The sequence below is a fragment of the Cucurbita pepo genome, chromosome 2, assembly GCF_057944985.1.
Source record: "Cucurbita pepo subsp. pepo isolate OVF chromosome 2, ASM5794498v1, whole genome shotgun sequence".
In the NCBI taxonomy this organism is placed as follows: domain Eukaryota; kingdom Viridiplantae; phylum Streptophyta; class Magnoliopsida; order Cucurbitales; family Cucurbitaceae; genus Cucurbita; species Cucurbita pepo.
In genome coordinates, this window is record NC_141799.1 from 71,022 (window position 1) to 93,223 (window position 22,202).

Here is a 22,202-nt window from a genome sequence, read left to right on the forward strand (position 1 = left end):
TAGTCTTCGGCCCAGCCCACCCACCCACCCCATTTATATTCCTGGATTGAAACAACGGGGAAAATCGGCCGTTGAATTTTGAAATTTGAAATTTGAAACCCTTGGAGCGTAGTAACACGATTTGGTTCGTCGTCAGCGAGGTGGTGGAGAAACAATAGTCATGGAAGACGCTACAATACAGGAATTGGACCCAGAAACTGAGTTCCTTTTCTCCAAGCGGAAAACTGAGAACGATTGGGAACTCTTCAAAGAGAACGTCAGACCTCTGAAGAGAGGTCGCAATATCAGCATCTTGAACAATGCCCTCAAGTCCCATTCTGATAATCATCTCAAGAAATCCCTTCTTGATAACCGAAGGTTTTTTCCCCATCTTTTTCCATCTCTCTTTTGCGCCTATGATTCTAGTGCCCCTTTCCTAATCTCTTCTTCATTCTTCTTTCAGGAAGTTGATTGAGGCTATCGACGACTACAAAGGCGACGATCCCCTGCAGCCATGGCTCGAGTAAGTTGCCTGTTTTTCTTGTTTAACTTCAGATCTTCATTTGAACTGAAAAACTCGCCTAAAATTTATTCCTCTTCAATACATTGCTCTCATATTTCCTAACCTTTGGTTTGCTAAATTAGTTGAAACTTGCTTCTCACTCTCCTTCCAGCTTTACATTCTAATTCCCGGTATTTACTAACAATACATACTTTTCAAAGGTGTATTAAATGGGTCCAAGAGGCATATCCAGCTGGGGGTGATTTCTCTGGCCTTGTTTTGATATATGAACAATGTGTGCGGAATTTTTGGCATTCAGATCGCTACAAGGAGGATCTCCGTTATTTGAAAGTGTGGTTGGAATATGTGAGTGGGATCTCCTTTTCCATTGTGTACTACTACTATATTTGAACTTTGAGTCTTTGTCGTTTGATAATTAAATGCTGCAGGCTGAAAATTGTTTTGATGCTGAAGTCATATTTAATTTTCTGCACGCAAATGAAATTGGTACGACGCATTCTGCTTATTACATAGCATATGCTCTCCATTTGGAGTCTAAATCTAAATCAAAGGCTGCAAATGACATGTTTAATCTTGGTATCTCAAGGTGAGGCTTCAATTTAATATTTTGGCATTTCTTATTGAATTGGATCAGGCATTTTTTGTTAATTAACGTGAATAACATGATCAATTATAATTCTTTCTTGCTTTTCGGCTGCAAGGATTGAGACAAGTGTGTCCTAAATATAACTCGGATTAGATTACTAACTTCGCGCTTTAACCTTTGTATGACTTGTATTTTATGCATTGGTTTTGATACTTTGTTTTCTAGCATAATATTTATGTTTGATACAGATTTTGTGCGGTTAATTTATTGGAAGAAGTGGACTGTATCATTCTATGGTAGATATGGTTCGTTTGATTTGAACACAATTTAGTATAAACAAGACAGAACTTGGTTGTTGTGCCCTCATGCTGCAACAATGAATATTTCTTTCTTTCTTTATTTTTCCCCTTTGATAATATTAAGATGGATTTGATTCCACAAATTTATATTGATGAATTCCTCCATTTTCGCTTTGAGACATAATGTCTTATCTTGTATTTCTTATGTTGTAAATATAGAAAAGTTTTCTTTATAATTTCTTTAAAAATTTCCCCTGCTATGTTTCTTTTTAATTTTTTTAATAACTCTTTTGATGTGTAGGAATGCTCATCCAATAGATAAATTGAAGGATGCTTATAGAATGTTTCTCTTGCGCACAATGCAAAGACCAAAAGCTGCAGATGTAAGCAAGTTTTTAAATTGAACGTAGCTCATATCATTCTAACTGAACTTCTAAGTTGAAATCATTATAAAATTCAGATATATCGTATATGAAACTATTTAGGTAAATTGTAGCTCAGTCATGTGAGTGTACCTGTATTGTGTAGGAGTCGGTGGAAAAATGCTTACCAGTTCGTAGCTTTGGAACTGTGCTTCCCAATCCAGGTAATCACAAGTTCATTTGATTTCATCTGCATTAGAACTTTACACTTTCTAAAGCCTTTATATGTTGCAGGAATGCTGACAATGGGCAATGTCGATCGTTCCAGGAAAAACATGAAGCCTGAAAGGTGAGTGCAGTTAGACTTGGAGAGATTTTAGTACGGAGCTGTACAAATTTCACTAATATGGGATGTTGCTTGAGGTCATTTATCTCCTTTGAACTTTGTTGCAATTCAATGGTAGGTCATGTCTAGCTCCACTTGATGTTTATGATGATTCAAAAGTCGCCGTTACTTCACACCATGAACCAGATGTTTCAAAGGCACATTTGAATTCTTGGACAGTATTGGGGAGTCGAAGGGAGAGAAACAAAGAAAACAATGCACCTCCTTCCAAATGGACTTCCCACAAGGTTTGACAGTGACATCAAGATGCAAGATTATTTTAGTAGATACAATTCTTGAATTGTACAACTGATGCAGTGTATAAGACCCTCAACATTTCTGTTGTCAGATACCGCAAAGGATTGGATCCAGGATTGGAGGATCGAATGCAAATGCACCTATAGAGGTGTTTGTGGACGAGGAATGCGAAGAGTAAGCTAAAACATTATTTTGTGTGAACTATGGGTTCATTAACTTCACATGAATTTCTTCTCTTGTCATAGGGCGCATAAACTGGAACATGAAGAAAGTCGCAAGTCTTCAACCACACAGCTTAGGCAAGTTGATGGACGCGATTGTAAAAGGTGAGAAATCATTACCACAGTATTTCCAATGCTTTGTTTTTTGCATGAGGAGGGTCAAATATGATTTGCAGCCAACCCTTTTTGTTTTTATGTTGTTTGAGCAGGGAAGCAGAGTTACTAAGGCAGAATCCATTGCGCAACTTTCCTTCTAACAGTTTCCGATGATCAGCTCTGTTTGTTGTAAATTGTAATTCCCTAAATGGCTTATCCTGTGACTGGTGGATCTTTTCCTAAAAAACCTTCTCCAAGTTCTCTCCTTGGCCAAAAAAAAGAAAAAAAAAACCTGAATTGGTTTTGGGTTTGTTATGGTCAACAACCCTTGTTTGCAGTTTCTTTTTTATAAATAACTTTGTTTTGGTTGTAGTTTTATGTGTTGTAACTATGTAAGGTCATTTATGGTTGGAATCATTTGAAAATTTGATTGAATGCGACTTTATAGTTTAATTATGAAGATAAATAAAAAGGAGATTACTGCAATTTGTTTTACTAAACACTTTAGGGATGAAAAACTAGGTGGGAGCGGAGTGGAGTGGAGTGGAGGGATAATAGTAAAGGCGAGACGGTTTGTGCTTAAAATACCTAAATCTTTCTTTTAAAATTGTTATATATCTTTATTTCTAAAATCACAAAAACTTTCATGCAATTATTGAATTTGATCTTAATGATCTTTTAATACTCTCTCTCAGTACTAGTCCTTGTGTAAGTTCTTGAGGTGTTGTATCCTTTTCGTTGGATCCGCTTGGTTGAGCCACTTTTTGCTCACCAATATCAAAGTCACTTGGATCTTCGATGTATCAACACGGACTCAATATGCGTAGTTTGCTCCCCATCTTGTGGTACAATTTCTTCAATGCTGTTTGAGTAGGTCAAAATTTTCTTATCTCATAACCCACCACAAAGATGTTTCATCAAAGCCTATATCTCTTGAGAGGTTGCACCTCTGGTTGGTCACCACACTTCCGCCCTATATCTGTAGCTGGTATGCTCCTTTTTTAACACAAATCGCCCATATCGCCCATCTGTTGAAGGTTTAACGCATATTTCATTCAACTAATAGATGTTAGTATCGCTGACTCTTACCAATCATGTCTCCTTGGTTATTCTATTGATCATCAAACTTATCAAGAATCTCATCACTAGTGGGAATGACTTCGACCTCTTCGCATACCCTCCAAAAAAGAAGTTTTTTTTTTTTTTATCATGGAGCTTGCTTGGATACTTGTTACTTGGCTTAAAATCCTACTTCGTCCAATTTACCGACTCTATTTGACAATCTCCAAATTCTTTTGCTTAGATTTATGCATGGACTCCGAACTAAAGTAAACACCTAAACCAACTTTTCGAGTTTGGGTAGGGAGATAAATGGGGGATTCTCCTTTATTCCTTGAGGTCTTTCATTCCAATTATCTAATCTTCTTTTGTTCGCCGTGTTATGATTTTATTTTTTACATTATTTAAAAAAAAAAAAAACAACTAAGTGGCTGGCTGTTATGTGAATTTATTTATTTATATTTTTTGTGAAGACATTAGCAATTATGCCATGGCTTCTCTTTGATAAATAGCAATAAAAAAATATGAATATAAATATAAATATAAATATAAATATAAATATAAATAGTATGGCTGCTATGGTCGAGCGAAAATTTAACCCAGCTCTTCTCCGAAGCTCCTCGTTTACGTATCTGGGATCCATCTCTCCAATTTAGGGTTTTTGCCTCCCTTCCACTTTTCTTCTCTAACTTGTAATAGCACTATCGGCTCCCGTTTTCTCTTGATATTCATTTCAATATCAGCTTCTATTCCGCCGAAACCCTCCCAATCAGGTCCACAATTGTAGCTGAGAACTTCTTCTTCTGATCTACAATGGCTGAACACTTGGCCTCAATATTTGGCACCGAGAAGGACCGTGTCAACTGCCCTTTCTATTTCAAGATCGGCGCCTGCCGTCATGGAGATCGTTGCTCTCGCCTCCACAACCGCCCTACTATTTCCCCCACTCTTCTCTTATCGAACATGTACCAGCGCCCCGACATGATCACCCCTGGTGTCGATGCTCAGGGTCAGCCCATAGATCCCCGCAAGATTCAGGAACACTTCGAGGATTTCTACGAAGACATTTACGAGGAACTCGGAAAGTTCGGTGAGATCGAGAGCCTCAACATCTGTGATAATCTCGCCGACCACATGATCGGCAATGTTTACGTTCAGTTTAGGGAGGAGGACCAGGCTGCTGCCGCACTTCAAGCGTTGCAAGGGCGATTCTACTCTGGTCGACCCATAATCGCAGATTTTTCTCCGGTGACAGATTTCCGCGAGGCCACGTGCCGCCAGTACGAGGAGAATAATTGTAATCGAGGTGGATATTGCAATTTTATGCATGTTAAGATGATTGGGAAGGACTTGAGGAGGAAGCTGTTCGGTAGTAGGTTCCGGGGTTATAGGCGGAGCCGTAGCAGGAGTAGAAGTTTGAGTCCGCGGAACCGGAAGGACTACGATAGGCGTGAGAGGGATTATAGAGATCGTGACCATCGTGGAAACGGACGGAGCAAGGAGCGTCCAGATAGGTATGACAGAGATGGGGGAAGGAGAAGGCATGGAAGCCCCAGGCGAAGCAGAAGTCCTGTCAGAGAAGGAAGCGAAGAGCGCCGAGCCCGTATTGAACAGTGGAACAGAGAGAGGGAGGAGAAGCAGTGAGGTGTACGTGTTCGTGTTGGAATTTGCCTGTTTGGTAATTGTTCTGTGCTCTTTGTCATTTAATTATGTACCTTACCTTACACCAGAGTACCGTCTGCCCGAATAGGAAGTAGAAATCTTTTCTAGACAAAACGATGGATATGATATCAAGTAGGCCATTTGGTTGTGTTATTTCTCTTTCTAGTTGATGTTGTCGGATATGATTTCTCACCGTTTCTATCTTCGCTTCATCATTCATATGCTTTAACAACCTGTGTTTCTTCCTGTTTATGCCAACTTCCTTTCTACTTCTTATGAATTTCAGTTTCTCCTACATGAATTTCTGATCCAGGCAAGAACAGGATAGAAAATACGTTGGCATGTTAGCTAGCAATTCAAATTCCGATTACTTTTTCACTATCAGTCGGCTGGGAAGTACATGGAGATGTTGTCCAACTTGTGGGGGAAGGAGTTGCATTTGAGTATACGTGAGAAAAAGTGAGATCATGGTGCTTTTAGATCGTTGAGTGTGAAACAAATAAAGTTGTACTGTGTGCTAGTCAAATTGATGAATGTTGATTATGTTAAACTAACCGTGTATGGCCTTGTTGTTCCTTGCATAACTAGTTTTGGTAGAGAGTAATCTTCTTTAGATGTTCCACGACTTTTCTTTATATGGAAATTGTTTGAAAATTGTTTGGGTTTTGAAAGGGCCTAGAGATATTAGCGCCTTTTTTCAGATGAATTGTTGTTCGATAGTTATTGTAGCTAGGATAATCAGGCCATATCTATATAACTTGGACTTTCATACTAGATGATAACAATGTTGAGCTGAAAAAAGTAAGTCTGGAAATATGCAGAGGTGAGCAACATGCTGTTGTTGAATGGCAGCAAATGAGGAATCTCGCTTGATTTGATACTTGAATAAGAAAGTAGAGCAATGGATACCTTTATGGGCGAGGGAGAGGTAGAAGCAGAGGAAGATTACCGTGGCCAATGGAAACATGAAGCCGGCTTTATGATAGAGTTCCCATGGACTTCGGGGGGAAAAATGCCTTGGGACTGGATGGATTATATTCATTTTGATATGTTGCGTGGATTCTGTCTTAAGAATTGGTGCTTATATATGGATTTCTTTCTTCCCCTTTGCTCTCCTTGTTTGAGGGATAGTTCCTATGCGTTTCTATAGGATGATGGCTTGTGATTGACAAATTAGTTCAGGTTTAGGTGACAAATTAGTTCAGGTTTTTACTGCACCAATTCCCGTTTAACAATCCTGATGGCAATGCTTCAAATATGCAGAAATAGTTTTGCATTTCTTCCCAACCCAACCACTTTGCATAGTGGGTGTGATGATAGTTTTGTAGTCGGGTGGTTAATCTCCGAGGATTGCATATCATATTTTTTTTTTGTGAGGTAATGCTGTCAACAAAAATGAATATTTTCATTTGCATTAAAAAAAAATATATGAAAAGCACATGTATTTCAAACAGCATGCACATAGAATTTGAGGTTTTGCATAAAAAAAAACAATATGCTATGAACAGAAATGAATGTTTTGGTTTGAAATAAAAGTAACTCACTTTTTAGCAAATGATTGGTGCAAAATTGATGAAATATGCAAAGACGCACACAAACAAACAATAATATTAAATTAGCAGCAAGAGCATGATACAAAACAAATGTAGGTTGGACAGGTAAAATGAAGTAAGAATGAAAACAAATATAATTCATCTTGTTGTTGTAGTATTACAGAGCAAGAGATGTTATAGGTGTTAGTTAGTTAGAAAGCGTGGTGTGGTTTTGAGGGTTTAGGTGAATGAATAATGTTGTATAGTGATGGGAATGGATAGTGGTGGAGTTGGAGTTGTGATTGTTATCTAATGGCAGCTTGTTTTGGTGTAAATTAGTCTTCTTTTTCAAAAAAGAGGGTTATCTTTTTACGGTGGAAAGTGAGGCGAGGCGTGCAGAGCTGCCCATGGTTAACCACACCGGAAACTGGTTTTGGTTAGACAGTGGGCTGACGCGGAAGTCCGGCTCCAAATTTCGATTTTCATTCATAACCCCCCTTTACACCAATGGCATTATGGTAATATAACCCCCCAAGTATGGTCATTCTTTGGTGTACACAGCGCAACACCACCAACTGAAACCAAACAGCGCTTGCTTGGTATCAACGCCATGCGCCTATAAAACGAAACCGTCATTTCCAAGCTGAACCATTACCAAACGACTCTTTCACTCCTCACTCTCTCTGGTTCCTCCGCCACAACCCTACCAACCCAACTCCCCCATGGACTCCGATTACGGCATTCCCCGCCAACTCTCCGATCTTCAGAAATTCCGCTCTCTCTACCAACCACTGCTTCCTCCCTGCCTCCAGGTTCTCTCTTCCTTCTCTTCTCTCCCTCTTTTCATGCAATCGTTTTTCTCACATGCTGCCCTATCATTTGCATCCCATCGTTTCCACTCACTTCCTCATCGATCTTATCCTACTACTCACTCCATGCTTAGATCTGGCCCAATGTAGTTCGCGTCCCACACCCAAGGATCATTGTCATTCCTGCAAATACATTTTGCGTTGCTTATACCACAAACTCCGGATCCTTCCATTTATATCACTACCAATCTATGTTATTAGTTTCATACTTTGATTCTGTGTTGTCTGCCCGTCTTAGCTCATGTTGATCTTTTTATGCTGAAGATCGAAACTGCATGCTTTCTTGTGCTGACATAGCTTAAAAAAAATACCAATTTGACAATTGTGGTACTGTGGAAATCAAGCGAACGATAATAAATATTGGAATTGAAGAATAACATAAATTAGTTTGCGTTTCGAGTTGGTGGTCCGGTGCAGATGTACAAAAATGTTAAATTTGGTGTAGTCGCTTACATGTCCTCATTATATCATTCTACAGGGAACAGAAGTTAGGGTTGAATTTGGTGATGCCACTACAGCTGTGGATCCTGCTGATGCTCCCACCATTAGTCGGGCCTTTCCCCACACGTACGGTCAGCCATTGGCTCACTTTCTCAGGGCAACTGCCAAAGTCCCAGATGCTCAGATTATTACTGAACATCCATCAATCCGGTGCGTGCATTTGGCGATTAATTTTCATAGTCTACAGTCGCTATAACTTCATATGTTATTTGTGCTTTTGAGGCTACAAAATAGATATATTGTACAAAAAAACTTCTCTCATTGCTTTTCTACCAACAGGGTGGGAATAGTATTTTGTGGAAGGCAATCCCCTGGAGGCCATAACGTTATATGGGGACTTCATAACGCTCTCAAAGTCCACAACCCGAATAGTGTATTGCTTGGATTTTTGGGTAAGTTTTTCCTCTCGTCTTGGTATTGATACGAGTAAAGCTTAAATGTTCACTTACTCGTGACGTGTGCTTTGATGCTATGAAATAGTCCGTCAGTATGGCATGGTGATGAGTTCTTGAGAACTATGTTGATGTTTAGCGCTTTTTTCTCATACTGCATCGATTATGTTCCCTTTCAAATGATATAAGACTTTTTCTTTCTTTTCTTCTGTGGTCTGTGTTGTTGTCATTTGAATGGCAGAGGTAAATTGAATGAACTGTTATTTCTTCAACAGGTGGCTCTGAAGGTTTATTTTCCCAGAAAACTCTTGAGATAACCGAAGACGATCTTTCAACGTACAAAAATCAAGGTATGCTGTGTTTTGAATCCTCTGTGTTGCAGATATTTTGATTTGCCATGCTGTATAAAGTTTCTTTACATTAGTGGCATTCATGTTACATAGGTGGTTATGATCTACTTGGACGGACCAAGGATCAAATTCGAACAAAAGAGCAGGTTAATGCTGCACTTAAGACATGCCTAGATCTGAAACTGGATGGTCTTGTCATAATTGGAGGTAAATTTCTTTCGTTAGCTCTGCCTAGCTGTTCTATTCATGTGTGAGCTAAATATGAATATCTGGTGGTTCTGAAGGAGTGACATCAAACACTGATGCTGCTCAGCTTGCCGAAACATTTGCTGAATCCAAATGCCCCACAAAGGTAATTTCAGTGAGTTCAAATAAAGATATACTGTTTAACAGACGCACACACAAAATTACTGAAATAGTTTTCAATACTATAGATATTTTGAGTTGTTGAGATATTGAACGAGGAGGTTTGGGAGGTGGCTGGGTTTAATGCCTCTATTTGAGCCTCGATCATTAGGCCTTTTTATAACTATGATTGTAGTCTTATTCTTTTGGATTGGTGTCCTTCTTTGTAATTTGGTTTGGGAGCCTTTTGTTCAGGCTCGTTTTTTGTATGCCCTTGTTTTCTTTCATTTTTCTTTTTCTGAATAAAGCTCAGTTTCTTACCTAAAAAATAAACTGTACTTAACTGCAATTTTTAAGTTCTCTTGTGTGTGCCACTTCATCCACGATGTGATATTTCTTTCTTGCTCTGAACTGATCGGACTGAACCATGCAGGTTGTAGGTGTTCCTGTTACTTTGAATGGAGATCTCAAGAACCAGTTCGTTGAAACAAATGTTGGCTTTGACACCATTTGCAAGGTAAAAAAAATTTCTGATATTTTCCAAGTGGAACTATGATTTTGTTGTATGATATTTTTCCTTTTGAGTCTTTGAAAGCTACTAATACTTCGCAGCAAATTTAAATGAATGAAAAATAATTTCTTATTTCTTTCCAATCTGTGGGTTATCACTGTCGCTTGCTTTGCATATTGTTGATTAAGCATCATAATATTATCTTGTAAAGGAACTTATTGTTGATTAAGCATCATGTTATCTTGTAGAAGGGACTAAACTTACCAATTCTTTTCATCATCAGGTCAATTCTCAGCTAATAAGCAATGTATGCACTGACGCCCTGTCTGCAGAGAAGGTTAGGAAAGAAGTCGTCATTGTTCTACAGTTACATGGATGTGGGCTGACATTGTTTATCTTGCGCATTCCTTCTTTTGCCTTTATATGATAAAAATCCTCATGCTTTGTAAAAAAATGGCGCTCTTGAAAATTTTATTAAGAATTTTTATGTATGCCTTTTGTGTTTCTCCAGTACTACTATTTCATTAGACTCATGGGCCGGAAAGCATCCCATGTTGCTTTGGAGTGCACTCTTCAATCTCATCCAAATTTGGTTAGTTTTTCTTCCATACTATTTTATTTTTACTGAAGTTGTTTCTTTGAAGGGCCTACTGCCATATATCTTGTCTGATTGGCTCTGCTCATTTGCAGGTTATTCTTGGAGAGGAGGTAGCTGCATCAAAACTTACTCTTTTTGATTTGACGACACAGATATGTGATGCTGTTCAGGCTAGAGCACAACAAGGTCTCGTACAATTTATTGTGCCTCTAATCTCATATTTGTTAGTAGTTTTCAGTTGTCTGATCTTGTGAATTATGATCAGACAAGTACCATGGGGTCATCTTACTACCCGAAGGGCTCATTGAAAGTATTCCTGAAATCTATGCTCTCTTGAAGGTTCCTTCTCTCCCTTTCTCTGGTTTGGTTCATGGAAAGCGGCACCATATATTGACCTTTTTTGTTTAAAAAACTACGTGAAGTACTTCAACGATGTGGCTTTATTTTGCCGCTTTCAGGAAATTCACAGTTTACTCAAGCAAGGAGTTCTGGTTGATAACATTTCTTCCCAACTCTCTCCTTGGGCATCAGCGCTTTTTGAATTTCTGCCACCTTTTATCAGGAAGCAGGTTAATGCTGAAATCTTCAAAATTAATTCCATCTCCAATTTTGTCCACTCTAAGCTGTGAGATCTTAATGTTTGTTGCAACTTTATTGTTCCAGTTGCTACTTGACCCGGAATCAGATGATTCTGCTCAACTATCTCAGGTATTTCAGATGCATGTTTTAGATTAAAAAAAACGTCATGCATTCATCTTTAGACAATTGATGTCCTTTGTAATTTTCTTTAGATTGAGACAGAGAAACTTTTGGCACATCTTGTGGAGGCTGAAATTAACAAGCGTCTGGTAAGACATGCTACGTTTGGTTTTATAAAAAAATGTTTTGTTTTTTCTTTTGGTATAAACCTGGAGTCTACGTTTGTAATTTTACTCCATGGGCATCCCATCCCCCTGCGGAGATATTTAATATTTAATACGACTTGCCTTTTGGTGTTTTGCCTTTGTGAGTGAGTGATAAAAAGTATGCCTATGGTTTTCAGTTATCGGACTCTGATCTTCAATATTAATTGGCCTTGTTCTTTCTAATTGTTTTCTTTTCTGTGCCTAGTTTTATTGGAAATTTTGTGATTGTGGTGTATTTCATTTCTAACAGAAAGAAGGGACTTACAAGGGGAAGAAATTCAATGCCATTTGTCACTTCTTTGGTTACCAGGCTCGGGGATCTTTACCTTCAAAATTTGATTGTGACTATGCCTATGTATGTGACAATTAACAGTTTTGAAGTCTGATGAGCATATCCACTTACCATGAGCTATAATTTAACATTTGAATGTTTCTTTTTATTCAGGTTCTTGGGCATGTTTGCTACCATATCTTAGCTGCTGGCTTGAACGGTTACATGGCTACTCTAACTAACCTGAAAAATCCAGTGAACAAATGGCGCTGTGGTGCTGCCCCGATTGCAGTTGGGTTTTGTTCCTTTCATGCTTTGTTTATTCAGTTTAATCAAATTAATAGAATTGTGATTACTGTTAGATTTTTGTTTCTTATTGATATCATTTACGTCTTGACAATGCCTACTAACTATTTAATTGCTTCTGATGAAACACAGTCCATGATGACTGTGAAGCGTTGGGCTCAAAATCCTGGAGCGTCATCCATTGGAAAACCTGCAATTCACCCAGCAACTGTTGATTTGAAAGGGAAAGCATACGAGTAAGAATTCTTTGGTTTTCATAATTCTAATGGTTTGACGATCCAAAATAGCTTCACTTCACCCACGGCAATGTATTTGTTTATTGTTACAGGCTATTGAGAGAAAATGCGAGCAAGTTTCTTATAGACGATCTCTATAGAAACCCTGGACCTCTTCAGTTTGATGGTCCTGGTGCTGATGCCAAGCCTATCTCTCTTTGCGTTGAGGACCAGGATTACATGGGCCGCATCAAGAAACTACAGGAATATCTTGATAAGGTGCGCTTCTTAGATCATTGGTTTTGTCTTGAATATTCTTTGAATGCCTATAACCAAATATTGGTGGTATTTATGTGGTTGAGCTTACTGTGATTTCTGATCAAAGTTGTTACATCTTTCACTTCAGGTCCGAACCATAGTAAAACCAGGGTGTTCCCAGGAGGTTCTTAAAGCAGCATTAAGCGTCATGGGATCGGTGACCGATGTTCTCTCAGTTATGTCATCGAGTTCCTTCAGTGGAAAGGCATCTTTGGAAGCGTAGTGAACTTATTTTATGTGATGCTCTTCCGGTGACAATGTGATTTTCTTTAACCTTGTTTACTTCAGCTGGCAGAATTGGGTAGAGGATAACTACTGATGAGTTTTCAATTTATGGTGTAACATTTTTCTGTAATAAGTACCACAGAGGTATGTTTCGCAGTTTTGGGAGAATGTGAACATTTTCTTATCATTTTCATATTTAGTCTACAGTAGCTATCATTCATCTGGTTTGTTCCCGAATGCGCTACTGTGTGGTAATTCGACTCGTGTTTCACTTGCACAATGACAATAACAAATATAAATAATGCAACCAAGTGTGAACTTGTGTGATAATTTGACTCGTGTTTCACTTGTTTTTTATGATTAATGAAAGAATATAGACATGAATAAGAGATTTGGTTGATGAACAAATAGCATGTTTTTCATTAGATCTAGATGCTTAAATTCCTTCTCCATCTCTTTCATCTATTGCAGTAAGTTCCAATATTAGCAAATAACAAAAGCTTCTCAAACTTACCGCAACAGTCCAGACGGAACCAGAATCTTGGAGAGGTCCAAGCCATGTCCAACAAGGAAGATCAGCTTTCCCAGGAAAGCAAACTGAATATTATTACTATTAATTGCGTCAATAGTATAGATGAATACCATTATAATATATCAGGGAATCAACCCAACAAAGTTATTATCATCTCAAACCGGGCATATAAAACAAGTGAGAAGTTGGAGACAACCAATCAGTCGAAATGATAATGTTGATCCTGGACTACCCTAAAGCCAGAAGCAAAGAGAAAAGTGTTAATAATCATGGGAGGAAAGAGCAAAGGCCGGTTTCAGTGTGGACATATTCTCTAGATTTTTAATGCAGGATTCTATGTCAGCATCACCTTACCTAGCGTTGCATCGGGTGCAAGGTGATGCATTCACCAAATGAGTAATTTCTTCGCCAGGGATCTTACTCATCTCAGGAAACACTGGAATCAACTTCAAACCGCTTCCAACTTCCACGGAGAGATTCCCCCAACAAAATTATCAACTTTCAAGGTTCCTAACCTAAACAGCCCATTAATTATACAACTCCTCTCTTACTACAAATGCAAGATTCTTGCCCTGAAAACATAAGGAGTCTCTCTCAATCAAACCAAGGAGGCTCACATGGATCCTTGCTCAAAAGGGGCTCGCACAAAAAGTCGGCCATGAAGGCTCACCACGGCAGATGTCTGAAGAGGATCAATTCTTGTGGGTAAGCTCACCACCTGAAAATTAAACCAATATATAATTCCAACTCCCAACAGCCCAACCAATAAATAAAGGCTCATCGTGTAAAAAACCATACCTTTTTAAAAGGCGTGATGCCCCAAGGATTATCAACCTGCTCAGGTTGACCAGTAATTACCAGACGTCCAGCTGGATCGGATTGAACCCGAACCTGAAAGAAAAGTCAGGTTCATATGATACTATTGTTCATGTTATATGATACTATTGCTGAATATTCTTTTTAATCAAATTCTAACACCTGAATGCAAATGTAATTCACTGCATATCACCAAATAAAACAATTAAAAGAGAGATAAAAAAGGACTGCATACCTCCTCTCGTAAAAGCCCTGGAACTAATGCATATACTTCAAAGCAGTCATTCTGAGCATAGACCCAAACAGTCAGTAACCAGTCCAGTTGAAGATGATGCAGAGAACCACGACATGATTTCATAGTTGCGAAGAAAACCATTCAGCAATGGAAAAAAGCAGTGTACTAACCATCTCACGCACATTAATTTTGACCCAATCAGCTGGAGGTCCAACATCCATAACTGTTGTCATCACTCTGACAGACAAAAATTATTTTAGATTCTAGACTCTGAATCAAGCAGGAAAAATTAAAAGGCTACAAGCTGTAAGTCTGAATATTCAAAAAATGCTTTAGAGAACATAATGCAGCACTTCAAATATGGCTAACTTGACAAAGTGTCATTAAATTTGTATGTTAGTTGGCATAGTCATTGTAACAGCCCAAGCTCACCGTTAGCAAATATCATCCTCTTTCGGCTTTTCCTTTCGAGCTTCCCCTCAAGGTTTTAAAACGCGTCTGCTAAGAAGAGGTTTTCACACCCTTATAAGGAATGTTTCGTTCCCCTCTCCAACCGATGTGGGATCCCCAATCCACCCCTTTAGGGCCCAGTGTCCTCGCTAGCACACCATCTGGTGACTGACTCTGATACCATTTGTAACAGTCCAAGCCCACCGCTAGCAGATGTTGTCCTCTTTGGGCTTTCTCCTTCGGGCTTCCCCTCAATGTTTTTAAAATGCGAATACTAGGAAGAGGTTTCTACACCCTTATAAAAAATGTTTCGTTACCCTCTCCAACCGTTGTGGGACCTCACAATCCACCCTTTTAGGGGCCCAGCGTCCTCGCTGGCATACCACACGATGTCTGGCTCTGATACCATTTGGAACAGCCCAAGCCCACCGCTAACAAATATTGTTTGGTTTGACCTGTTATGTATCGCCGTCAGCCTCACGATTTTACAACGCGTTAGTTAGGGAGAGGTTTCCACACTCTTATAAGGAATGCTCTAACCGATGTGGGATCTCACAGTCATTAAGTCTATATGTATGTTGAAATAATTCGCACTTCAAATATGCCTAAGAAAACATAATTAAGCCATTAAGTTTTTAACTGAGAGGTCTAACCTATACTTGAAAAAAATGAGCAGACAAATTAATGGGACCAATTCCCAGATTATTAATGGAAAAGGAAAATTACAAAGGAATAAATATACATATATTTTAGCTATAAAAATAACTATAAATCTTAACTGCTTGTCTGATTCAAAATCTGCATCTCTTCCAACGTGGTCTGTGTTAGTTAGCATCTTGTGTTTTGGAAAACCTGGCTCAGGACATCAACAAGATGAAAATACGAAGCATCGAAAACATAAGTAAACAAGATCTTCAAGGATTATACCAATGTTCTTGAGATTTTTTTCACGCTTAGATGTAGAGCCCAAGTTCTTGTCCTATCAAGGAAAAAACTGAAACAGCTCATTCTACTATTTTTTGAAGACGGCCATACAACTTTGGAACATGTGAAATAAATGATAGGTAACTAAAACTAATAAGAAATCAACATGATTCAACTCTCCACAGACCTTTATTATAGGCTCAGCATCCTCGCCATATCCAACCAGACGCTGTGCATGCCAACCCTGCATGGCACGAGCTGCAGCATCCCTTCGGGCCCTACCTGAGCCAGGAGCTTGGTAGTAGCCAGTCTGGACGAAGAAACTGGATTTCTAAGTCATAAAAGGAAAAGGAGTTTCCAAAAATCATGATTAAGCCTGTAGGTACCCTTTGTTGTACATTTATAAAAATCATAAACAAAAAATATAATTAAATACGAAAAGCAGCCTACTGGATAGAGAAATAAAATCTACCTCCTTTTCTGTATTTGTAGACTGAGGAAGGGATCCAACAGGTAGTTGCAGTTCCCCCGTTAGTCTTTTATGCTTTTCATACTCTAAAAGTGCCTGCATGTTACAACGATAACCAACGAAGAGGAAAGACAAATTAAGCACATAACTGAAGAGATCTATAATTCAGAGAATAACTATAAAGGTAAGTGAAATGAATTCATATCAGTTATCAGTTATTTAAGTTCTTTTCAGTTCCTATCGCATAATCGATATCGTAATGGCAATTCAAAGTCCAACCATTTTCAGTTCCTATCGCATAATCGATATCGTAATGGCAATTCAAAGTCCAACCATTCAACATTAATGCAGAGAATCAGCTTTAGCAAAAATATAAATGAGAAAAATAATAATAACCACATAAACATCAGGAAAGTTTCAAGAAGTAGACATCACCTTCTCATAGAAAATGCGAAATGTCCAAGAGACTGTCGTGCATGTTCTGGAAAGAGAGAGAGAGAGAAAGGGGATTACATTAGTTGGAGTAAAGAAGAATTCGTATTTTATACAAAGATATCCGATAGGAAATCAGAGTTAGATGAAAATGATGGATGCTACTTCTTACTTTGGGGGATGGAAAGACTCTCCTACTTGTCGCCATAATTTAGATGCAGTCACCTACCAAAAGTGTAAATCAATATTCAAAATCTAATACAATGAAAGGGCACCTGTAAATACAGACTCAGTAAGTCTTCAAAATTAGTAGCATTACAGTTATAGCTTTATTAACAGTACTTCACTTCTAAAAGCACTAAACAATAAACAATAATTTCAAACTTCCAATAAACATCTTAATTCACGTATGACAAAAAGAAGGCCAAAAATTGGATTAAATTCATACGACTAAAATACAAATGCCAAGAACATGCAAGATTTGGAAACGTAACCAAAATATCATTATGAAGCAATGCATATCTACCACATCATAGCCTCCCAATCTAATAACAGCTCTCCATAACCTACATTCCACAGAAAAAAGAATACGTAATTAAGTATACAAACCAAAACATCGTATTCTGATGTTCACAAAGCCAGTTGCATTCAAAGTGCCTACAAACTTACTTCAGGCAGTTTAGTGGCTCCCCATAAAACTTAGGAGGCTTAAACTCCAAAGCCCTCTCCCGGTGGAAATTTTCGATCTCCTTCATAAATGCCACCCTATCCTCTGGTGTCCCCGATTCGTCACCCTCAGCCATCTGCATTTAACACAATAACAAAGAGGGAATCACATTACTCAATTCATCTTGCATATAAGATTCAACCCATTGATTATTAGAGTAGTGAATAAGACGCAATCAGGAGTTGTCAGTTGGCATACTTCAATATCAATCCATGCATTCTTCACGAGTGCCGCACTCTGATTTGCGGCATTTGAAGGCAGAGAGATGTCAGGTGAAATGGGAGGTGCAGAAGGATTATCTTCGTTCCCAATTAGAGGATCAGTCTCCATGGAATCTTCTTTACTTTCAGGCGGTTCATCCAGAGCAACCTCCACAACTTTTGCATCAGCAGCAGCAGCTTCAACGGCAGTATGATCAGGTAAATCCTCATCGTCCTCAATCGGTTTTTGAAGGCAAGGAAGTTCGTGAAACTGAACGTCGTTAAACATTGGGCAGGCTGATTGCTCATCTTCTTTAAGGTTCTGATCCTCCTTTGTCACTGCAAATCCTGGCTCCCGAACTTGAACTTGGTTTTGAGCAAGACCTGCGCCGGGGCCGTGGAGCAAATCCTGCCCCGCCTTATCGGTATCGTCCATTTTGCTTATGACACTATCAAAATGATAATAAAAACAAAGCTTATTCCACTGACGGCGACAAAATTGAGACTGTGCGATGCTCCCATAAGCAAGAAAAACGAATCATATAAATGCCACCGATTAAACAGCCATAATAAGAAGGAGAGAAGTTCATATGGGTGGAAATGGAAAAACAATCGCCCTCAAAAGATACATATATATTATGATTTTCTATTTTCCAATCCGATAGATAGTCGGAGGAAGGGCATAGAAAAAGGAAAAATTGTTCATTTCCTTCTGTCGGAACAGAAACAAGCAAAATTGGTCGAGAGAAGGCATAGCAGAAAGAAAAGGAAGAAGAAGAGCATAATAGCTCAGAAGCTCGCCTGTGAAATATGGATTACAGAGGATGATGTGACGCAGCAGAGGTATTGAGGGGAGAAGGTGGAGTAGGGCGTTCAATCGTTGTGCAATATACATTGAAACATTCAGAGCGGGCACATGCGCGATGAGCAGTCCGCAAAAGGAGCAATCGACATGGGAAGTGATGGGAGCGAGATTGATGAAATGGAGGGAAAGTAAGGGAGTGAAAGGGTTTGTCTCCGTCTGCCTGCCTTGGGGCGCCCGTGTGTATGTTACGTAGAGGTGGGAATTAAAAGGAGCGCTCATATATATGCGCATTCGGCAATGGGAGTGGGAGTGTTTGCTTCGCCTGTCGTACGCTTCCGGGATTACGCCGTAACCTCTCCACTCTATTAAGTCCTCTGGTCGGAGAATTAGACATGTGCATACATGTGCCTAAAATGTAGATTAGTTCTCACTAATTTCCAAATTTTCTTTTCCCCAAATGATACTCTAGATCTAAAGTTTTACCTTTTTTTTTACTCATCTCTCTCTTTTCCAGTAACCCAATTCCATTCAAAACTTAGATTTGGCATTAAGAGTGAAGATTGTCTCTATAAAACCTAAGCGGGTCCTTCAATTTAAGAGCCGAGTTGGATATGAGACATCGAAAGCGCCCAAATGTAAATGAAAAAGTAAAAAAATGGTGGGATTTATCTAAAGCAAAATAATAGAGTGGTGATGGTCCTATTGGGCTTTATAATGGCTCCTACCAGAGGAGTTGGGTTTCAAAGGTTCTGTCTGGGCCTAAGGCGTGTGCCTGTTATTATATATATGGAAGGGTTCTGGTGTTGGCCAACAAATTAGATCATATATGGTGGTTATGGATGAAGGAGATAGAATGTTTGACATGGGTTTTGAACCAAAGATTACTCGACCACACCGTCAAACCCTACTACTATTTTCTGCCAATTTTCCTTGTCAGCTTCAAATTTAACAAGTGTTGAACAACACGAGATTTCCAAAAGGTAAGGTAATATTTCTTCACACGAAATACCGACTGATTAAAACTGGTTTGATCATTTTGGTTACACAACAAACCAAAAGCCATCCCTTACACAACAAACAAAATAGCCATCCCTTTTTCTCTACAATATACTCCAAATTTCTGCTTGAGGAAAGCAACCCCTTCTTCTCTTCTCCTTCCCCTTCAGGAAGAAAGCCGCTAATCAAATCATCTTCAACACGGCATCAGAGATATGCCTTGTTCAAGTCATCAAAATAAGGATGTTCCATTGCTCTCTTCGCTGAAATACGCTTTGAGGGTTCATACTTCAACATTTGCTGCACAAACCATTCTTCCTCTAATTAGATACCACTACCATCAACACACACATACATCCATCTACATAAAAGAAAACATTTTAGCAGATCACTTACCGCAAGCAGATCTAGCGCTTTATCATCCAAGTTGGGGACGGCTGTTGAAAGGCTTTGGGGGTTCCATTGGGGATACTCATGCCAGTTCATTAGTTTGCTCACACCAGGCCAAACTTTTTCATTTGGGGTCCCTAATAGCCTGCACACAAAATTCCCATAACATCTTTGTCAAAAAGATTGACGACCCATTTGTTAACGTTATGACAAGAAGAAGGCAGTGGCATCAGCACCTGAAGATATGAAGGAGCTGTTGCAACTCAGAATCTCCAGGAAAGAGCGCCTGCTTGGTGGCAAGTTCGGCTGAAGTTATCAAAAGAAACAAGTTTAAGATGCGTATACATGGAAGTCAGAAACACAAAAATTATAAAAAGCTACTAATTACGGGATGGAAAGATACCGAATATGCAGCCAACAGACCACATATCTACAGCAGTGGAGTAATGAGTAGCTCCCAACAGAACTTCAGGAGCTCTATACCAGAGGGTCAGTATCTGGAGGACACAAAACAATGGATCGTTCTAATTCTACCACGCCATGTGTAAAACACAACTAGAGAAAACAGAAACTCAATATTTATATATGACTTGCCTCGTGAGTATACTTCTTAATTGGCAAAGTAAATGCTCGAGCGAGTCCAAGGTCTGCAATTTTCAGCATCATAGTCTTTCGGTCCATCAAGAGATTGTGTGGTTTCAGGTCCCTGAAATAAAATTAGAAGCAGAGAATTAGATTGCGTTTACTTCACCACTATCACTACACTATAGTCCCAAGTAGAGTGAAGATTACCTGTGCAGGATTCCATGACCATGGCAGAAGGCAACGCCCTTGCAGAGTTGGTACATCAGACTCTTCAAAGTAAAACAGAAATGTTAAACTCTATGGGCGATTGAGAGGCAATAACATAGCAGTAATTTCTAGATAAAAATGAAAGCTAAAAACAGCATTTCTCCGTACCTTGACAGTGTTGACAGGAATGCTTTCTCCCGTATGACGGAAACTCTTGATGAATTTTTTCAGATCAGTATCCATGTATTCAAACACCAAGTAAAGAACGGTTTTCCCTTCCTTGTTCTGCCCTTGTTTCACATCCATCAACCTGTACCAAATCGTTTATAACGATCATCAGAAGAGAATTGAGAGTTGATGGAGAAGAGAGAAACAACAAGATCATCAAGAACCAGATGTGCAGGACCCCAAATTCAAACTACAGACAAGATACGGAACCCTAAAAATTCAACCCTAATTTGTACGGGGACCCCAAAATCGAAACTAGTTAGATCAGTGAAAAGAAGAAAAAAAGCATTGACGATCCAAGAAATAGAAATCCAAAATAATTATTATAACCCTAAAAATTGGAAGCAAACCAAAACAGGATTTCTAGGCGAAAAGAATCGATCAGGAGAGAAATGAGATGGGGGTTACCTAACAATATGAGGATCCCGAGAAAGCATTCGAAGAATTGAAACCTCTCTAAGAGTAGTGGGAGGAACACCTTCCTCGTCCTCGTGGAGGCGCGTCTTCTTAAGCGCTACAATCTTGCCGGTGGCCTTCTCCCTTGCCCTATAAACTTTGCCATAAGTTCCTTCTCCGACCTTCTCTAGCTTCTCGAACGCCTCCATGGCTGAAACAGTGGTCGGCCCCTTCTCCATTTCTGCGTCTCTCTCTGAAACTGAACTTTCTCGCAAAGGCTCTCTCCCTTTCACCACAGAAAATGAATGGAAGTCTGATGGGAGCGTCAGATATATATGAAACTTCGGGAGGGACTTGTGACCGTTGTGCTTGCAGATGCCAACGGTTATATCTTTTCGAAATTCAAATTCTAAAAGTTCACATAAGCATCTGTCCCTCCACGTCAGCCCAATTTTTTATTTATGAATTAATTTTTATCATTCTCACCTTTCCTTTAATATCTCCTGCATTCTAGATAAAATATTAAAATTGAGGGCCTTAAAAATGGTAAATCTCAAATTAATGAATTTTTCCTTTTTTTTTTTTTTTTCTTTCAAATTTTTATTTTTACATTTAAGTACAGGGAATAATTCACTTTTTTCACTCAAAAAAGAAAATGAAATTATGTTTCATATTAGTCATATAAAGAAGTAAATTACTTATATATTCATCCATGGGTTTGATTTTATAAATTATAAAATAAAAATAATTAATTTAGGTTTTAAAATTATTTTTAAATCTAAATATCATATAAATTAAAACTGAAATTAGTATAATAATTTTTAAATTTAAGCTACAGTAAATATATAAACGAATAAATAAAAAAAAACAGGCGTAAATATGACTAAAATCTAAATAAATGTGAGCATTTATTAATATTATTATTATTATTATTATTATTATTATTATTATTATTATTATTATTATTATTATTTGAAAGACGGTGAAAAAAAGATAGGAATAATTAGATAGCGGTCTATTATTGAGGAAGTGAGTATCCAAA

The 22,202-nt window shown here is 38.6% G+C and overlaps 5 protein-coding genes across 9 annotated transcripts; 3 read left to right on the plus strand and 2 right to left on the minus strand.

The window, feature by feature from the left end:
• The first annotated feature begins 45 nt into the window (after positions 1-45).
• Positions 46-3,081, plus strand: BUBR1 (BUB1-related (BUB1: budding uninhibited by benzymidazol 1)). Its single transcript, XM_023669826.2, has 11 exons — positions 46-357; positions 443-502; positions 703-847; positions 931-1,088; positions 1,689-1,770; positions 1,916-1,973; positions 2,044-2,098; positions 2,214-2,382; positions 2,484-2,566; positions 2,638-2,718; positions 2,823-3,081. The coding sequence occupies exons 1-11, from the start codon at positions 161-163 to the stop codon at positions 2,881-2,883; spliced, it is 1,149 nt and encodes a 382-aa protein (XP_023525594.2). The 5' UTR covers positions 46-160; the 3' UTR covers positions 2,884-3,081.
• Positions 3,082-4,358: 1,277 nt separating this feature from the next.
• Positions 4,359-8,448, plus strand: LOC111788961 (splicing factor U2af small subunit B). Of its 4 annotated transcripts, none has more exons than XM_087121170.1 (2): positions 4,359-5,446; positions 8,310-8,448. In XM_087121170.1, the coding sequence occupies exon 1, from the start codon at positions 4,582-4,584 to the stop codon at positions 5,410-5,412; it is 831 nt and encodes a 276-aa protein (XP_086977296.1). In that variant the 5' UTR covers positions 4,359-4,581; the 3' UTR covers positions 5,413-5,446; positions 8,310-8,448. The 4 variants fall into 4 exon arrangements, with proteins under 4 accessions (XP_086977296.1, XP_023525326.2, XP_023525327.2 ...); XM_023669558.2 differs by lacking the exon at positions 8,310-8,448 and adding an exon at positions 6,252-6,560; XM_023669559.2 differs by lacking the exon at positions 8,310-8,448 and adding an exon at positions 5,717-6,136.
• On the plus strand, positions 7,601-12,988 carry LOC111788981 (pyrophosphate--fructose 6-phosphate 1-phosphotransferase subunit alpha). The gene is made up of 19 exons (XM_023669589.2): positions 7,601-7,774; positions 8,310-8,482; positions 8,612-8,724; positions 9,000-9,074; positions 9,168-9,281; positions 9,359-9,426; positions 9,853-9,936; positions 10,214-10,267; positions 10,442-10,522; positions 10,621-10,714; positions 10,794-10,867; positions 10,987-11,097; positions 11,192-11,236; positions 11,320-11,376; positions 11,684-11,788; positions 11,879-11,995; positions 12,143-12,246; positions 12,339-12,504; positions 12,632-12,988. Exons 1-19 carry the CDS (start codon positions 7,685-7,687, stop codon positions 12,764-12,766), a joined length of 1,860 nt encoding a protein of 619 aa, XP_023525357.2. The 5' UTR covers positions 7,601-7,684; the 3' UTR covers positions 12,767-12,988.
• A 360-nt stretch (positions 12,989-13,348) lies between these two features.
• Positions 13,349-18,726, minus strand: LOC111789222 (ARID/BRIGHT DNA-binding domain-containing protein). 2 transcript variants are annotated; one of them, XM_023669920.2, is made up of 14 exons: positions 18,355-18,726; positions 17,552-18,002; positions 17,296-17,429; positions 17,153-17,192; positions 16,799-16,851; positions 16,630-16,675; positions 16,198-16,290; positions 15,913-16,035; positions 15,729-15,780; positions 15,581-15,653; positions 14,522-14,588; positions 14,352-14,402; positions 14,099-14,191; positions 13,349-14,018 (listed from the first exon to the last, which is right to left on the minus strand). In XM_023669920.2, exons 2-14 carry the CDS (start codon positions 17,987-17,989, stop codon positions 13,914-13,916), a joined length of 1,368 nt encoding a protein of 455 aa, XP_023525688.2. In that variant the 5' UTR covers positions 17,990-18,002; positions 18,355-18,726; the 3' UTR covers positions 13,349-13,913. The 2 variants fall into 2 exon arrangements, with proteins under 2 accessions (XP_023525688.2, XP_023525687.2); XM_023669919.2 differs by having other exon boundaries at positions 15,913-16,056.
• A 576-nt stretch (positions 18,727-19,302) lies between these two features.
• On the minus strand, positions 19,303-21,472 carry LOC111788822 (cyclin-dependent kinase B2-2). Its single transcript, XM_023669354.2, has 8 exons — positions 21,173-21,472; positions 20,705-20,846; positions 20,537-20,598; positions 20,339-20,450; positions 20,148-20,241; positions 19,981-20,050; positions 19,751-19,889; positions 19,303-19,654 (listed from the first exon to the last, which is right to left on the minus strand). Exons 1-8 carry the CDS (start codon positions 21,397-21,399, stop codon positions 19,562-19,564), a joined length of 939 nt encoding a protein of 312 aa, XP_023525122.1. The 5' UTR covers positions 21,400-21,472; the 3' UTR covers positions 19,303-19,561.
• Positions 21,473-22,202: the final 730 nt, after the last annotated feature.

Excerpts from the sequence above, each read along its gene's own strand:
- LOC111788822 (XM_023669354.2), bottom strand. The coding sequence starts at position 21,399 with ATGGAGAAGGGGCCGACCACTGTTTCAGCCATGGAGGCGTTCGAGAAG. Across the intron at positions 20,242-20,338 it reads TTAAGAAGTATACTCACGAG|ATACTGACCCTCTGGTATAG; the intron begins GCAAGTCATATA and ends TGTGTCCTCCAG. Across the intron at positions 20,051-20,147 it reads GTCTGTTGGCTGCATATTCG|CCGAACTTGCCACCAAGCAG; the intron begins GTATCTTTCCAT and ends TGATAACTTCAG.
- LOC111788981 (XM_023669589.2), top strand. The coding sequence starts at position 7,685 with ATGGACTCCGATTACGGCATTCCCCGCCAACTCTCCGATCTTCAGAAA. Across the intron at positions 7,775-8,309 it reads TGCTTCCTCCCTGCCTCCAG|GGAACAGAAGTTAGGGTTGA; the intron begins GTTCTCTCTTCC and ends ATCATTCTACAG. Across the intron at positions 9,075-9,167 it reads TTCAACGTACAAAAATCAAG|GTGGTTATGATCTACTTGGA; the intron begins GTATGCTGTGTT and ends CATGTTACATAG.
- LOC111789222 (XM_023669919.2), bottom strand. The coding sequence starts at position 17,989 with ATGGACGATACCGATAAGGCGGGGCAGGATTTGCTCCACGGCCCCGGC. Across the intron at positions 17,430-17,551 it reads ATGCATGGATTGATATTGAA|ATGGCTGAGGGTGACGAATC; the intron begins GTATGCCAACTG and ends TGTTAAATGCAG. Across the intron at positions 14,589-15,580 it reads GATTTTGAATCAGACAAGCA|AGTGATGACAACAGTTATGG; the intron begins GTTAAGATTTAT and ends TTTGTCTGTCAG.
- LOC111788961 (XM_087121170.1), top strand. The coding sequence starts at position 4,582 with ATGGCTGAACACTTGGCCTCAATATTTGGCACCGAGAAGGACCGTGTC.
- BUBR1 (XM_023669826.2), top strand. The coding sequence starts at position 161 with ATGGAAGACGCTACAATACAGGAATTGGACCCAGAAACTGAGTTCCTT. Across the intron at positions 503-702 it reads CCCCTGCAGCCATGGCTCGA|GTGTATTAAATGGGTCCAAG; the intron begins GTAAGTTGCCTG and ends TACTTTTCAAAG. Across the intron at positions 2,567-2,637 it reads GTGGACGAGGAATGCGAAGA|GGCGCATAAACTGGAACATG; the intron begins GTAAGCTAAAAC and ends CTCTTGTCATAG.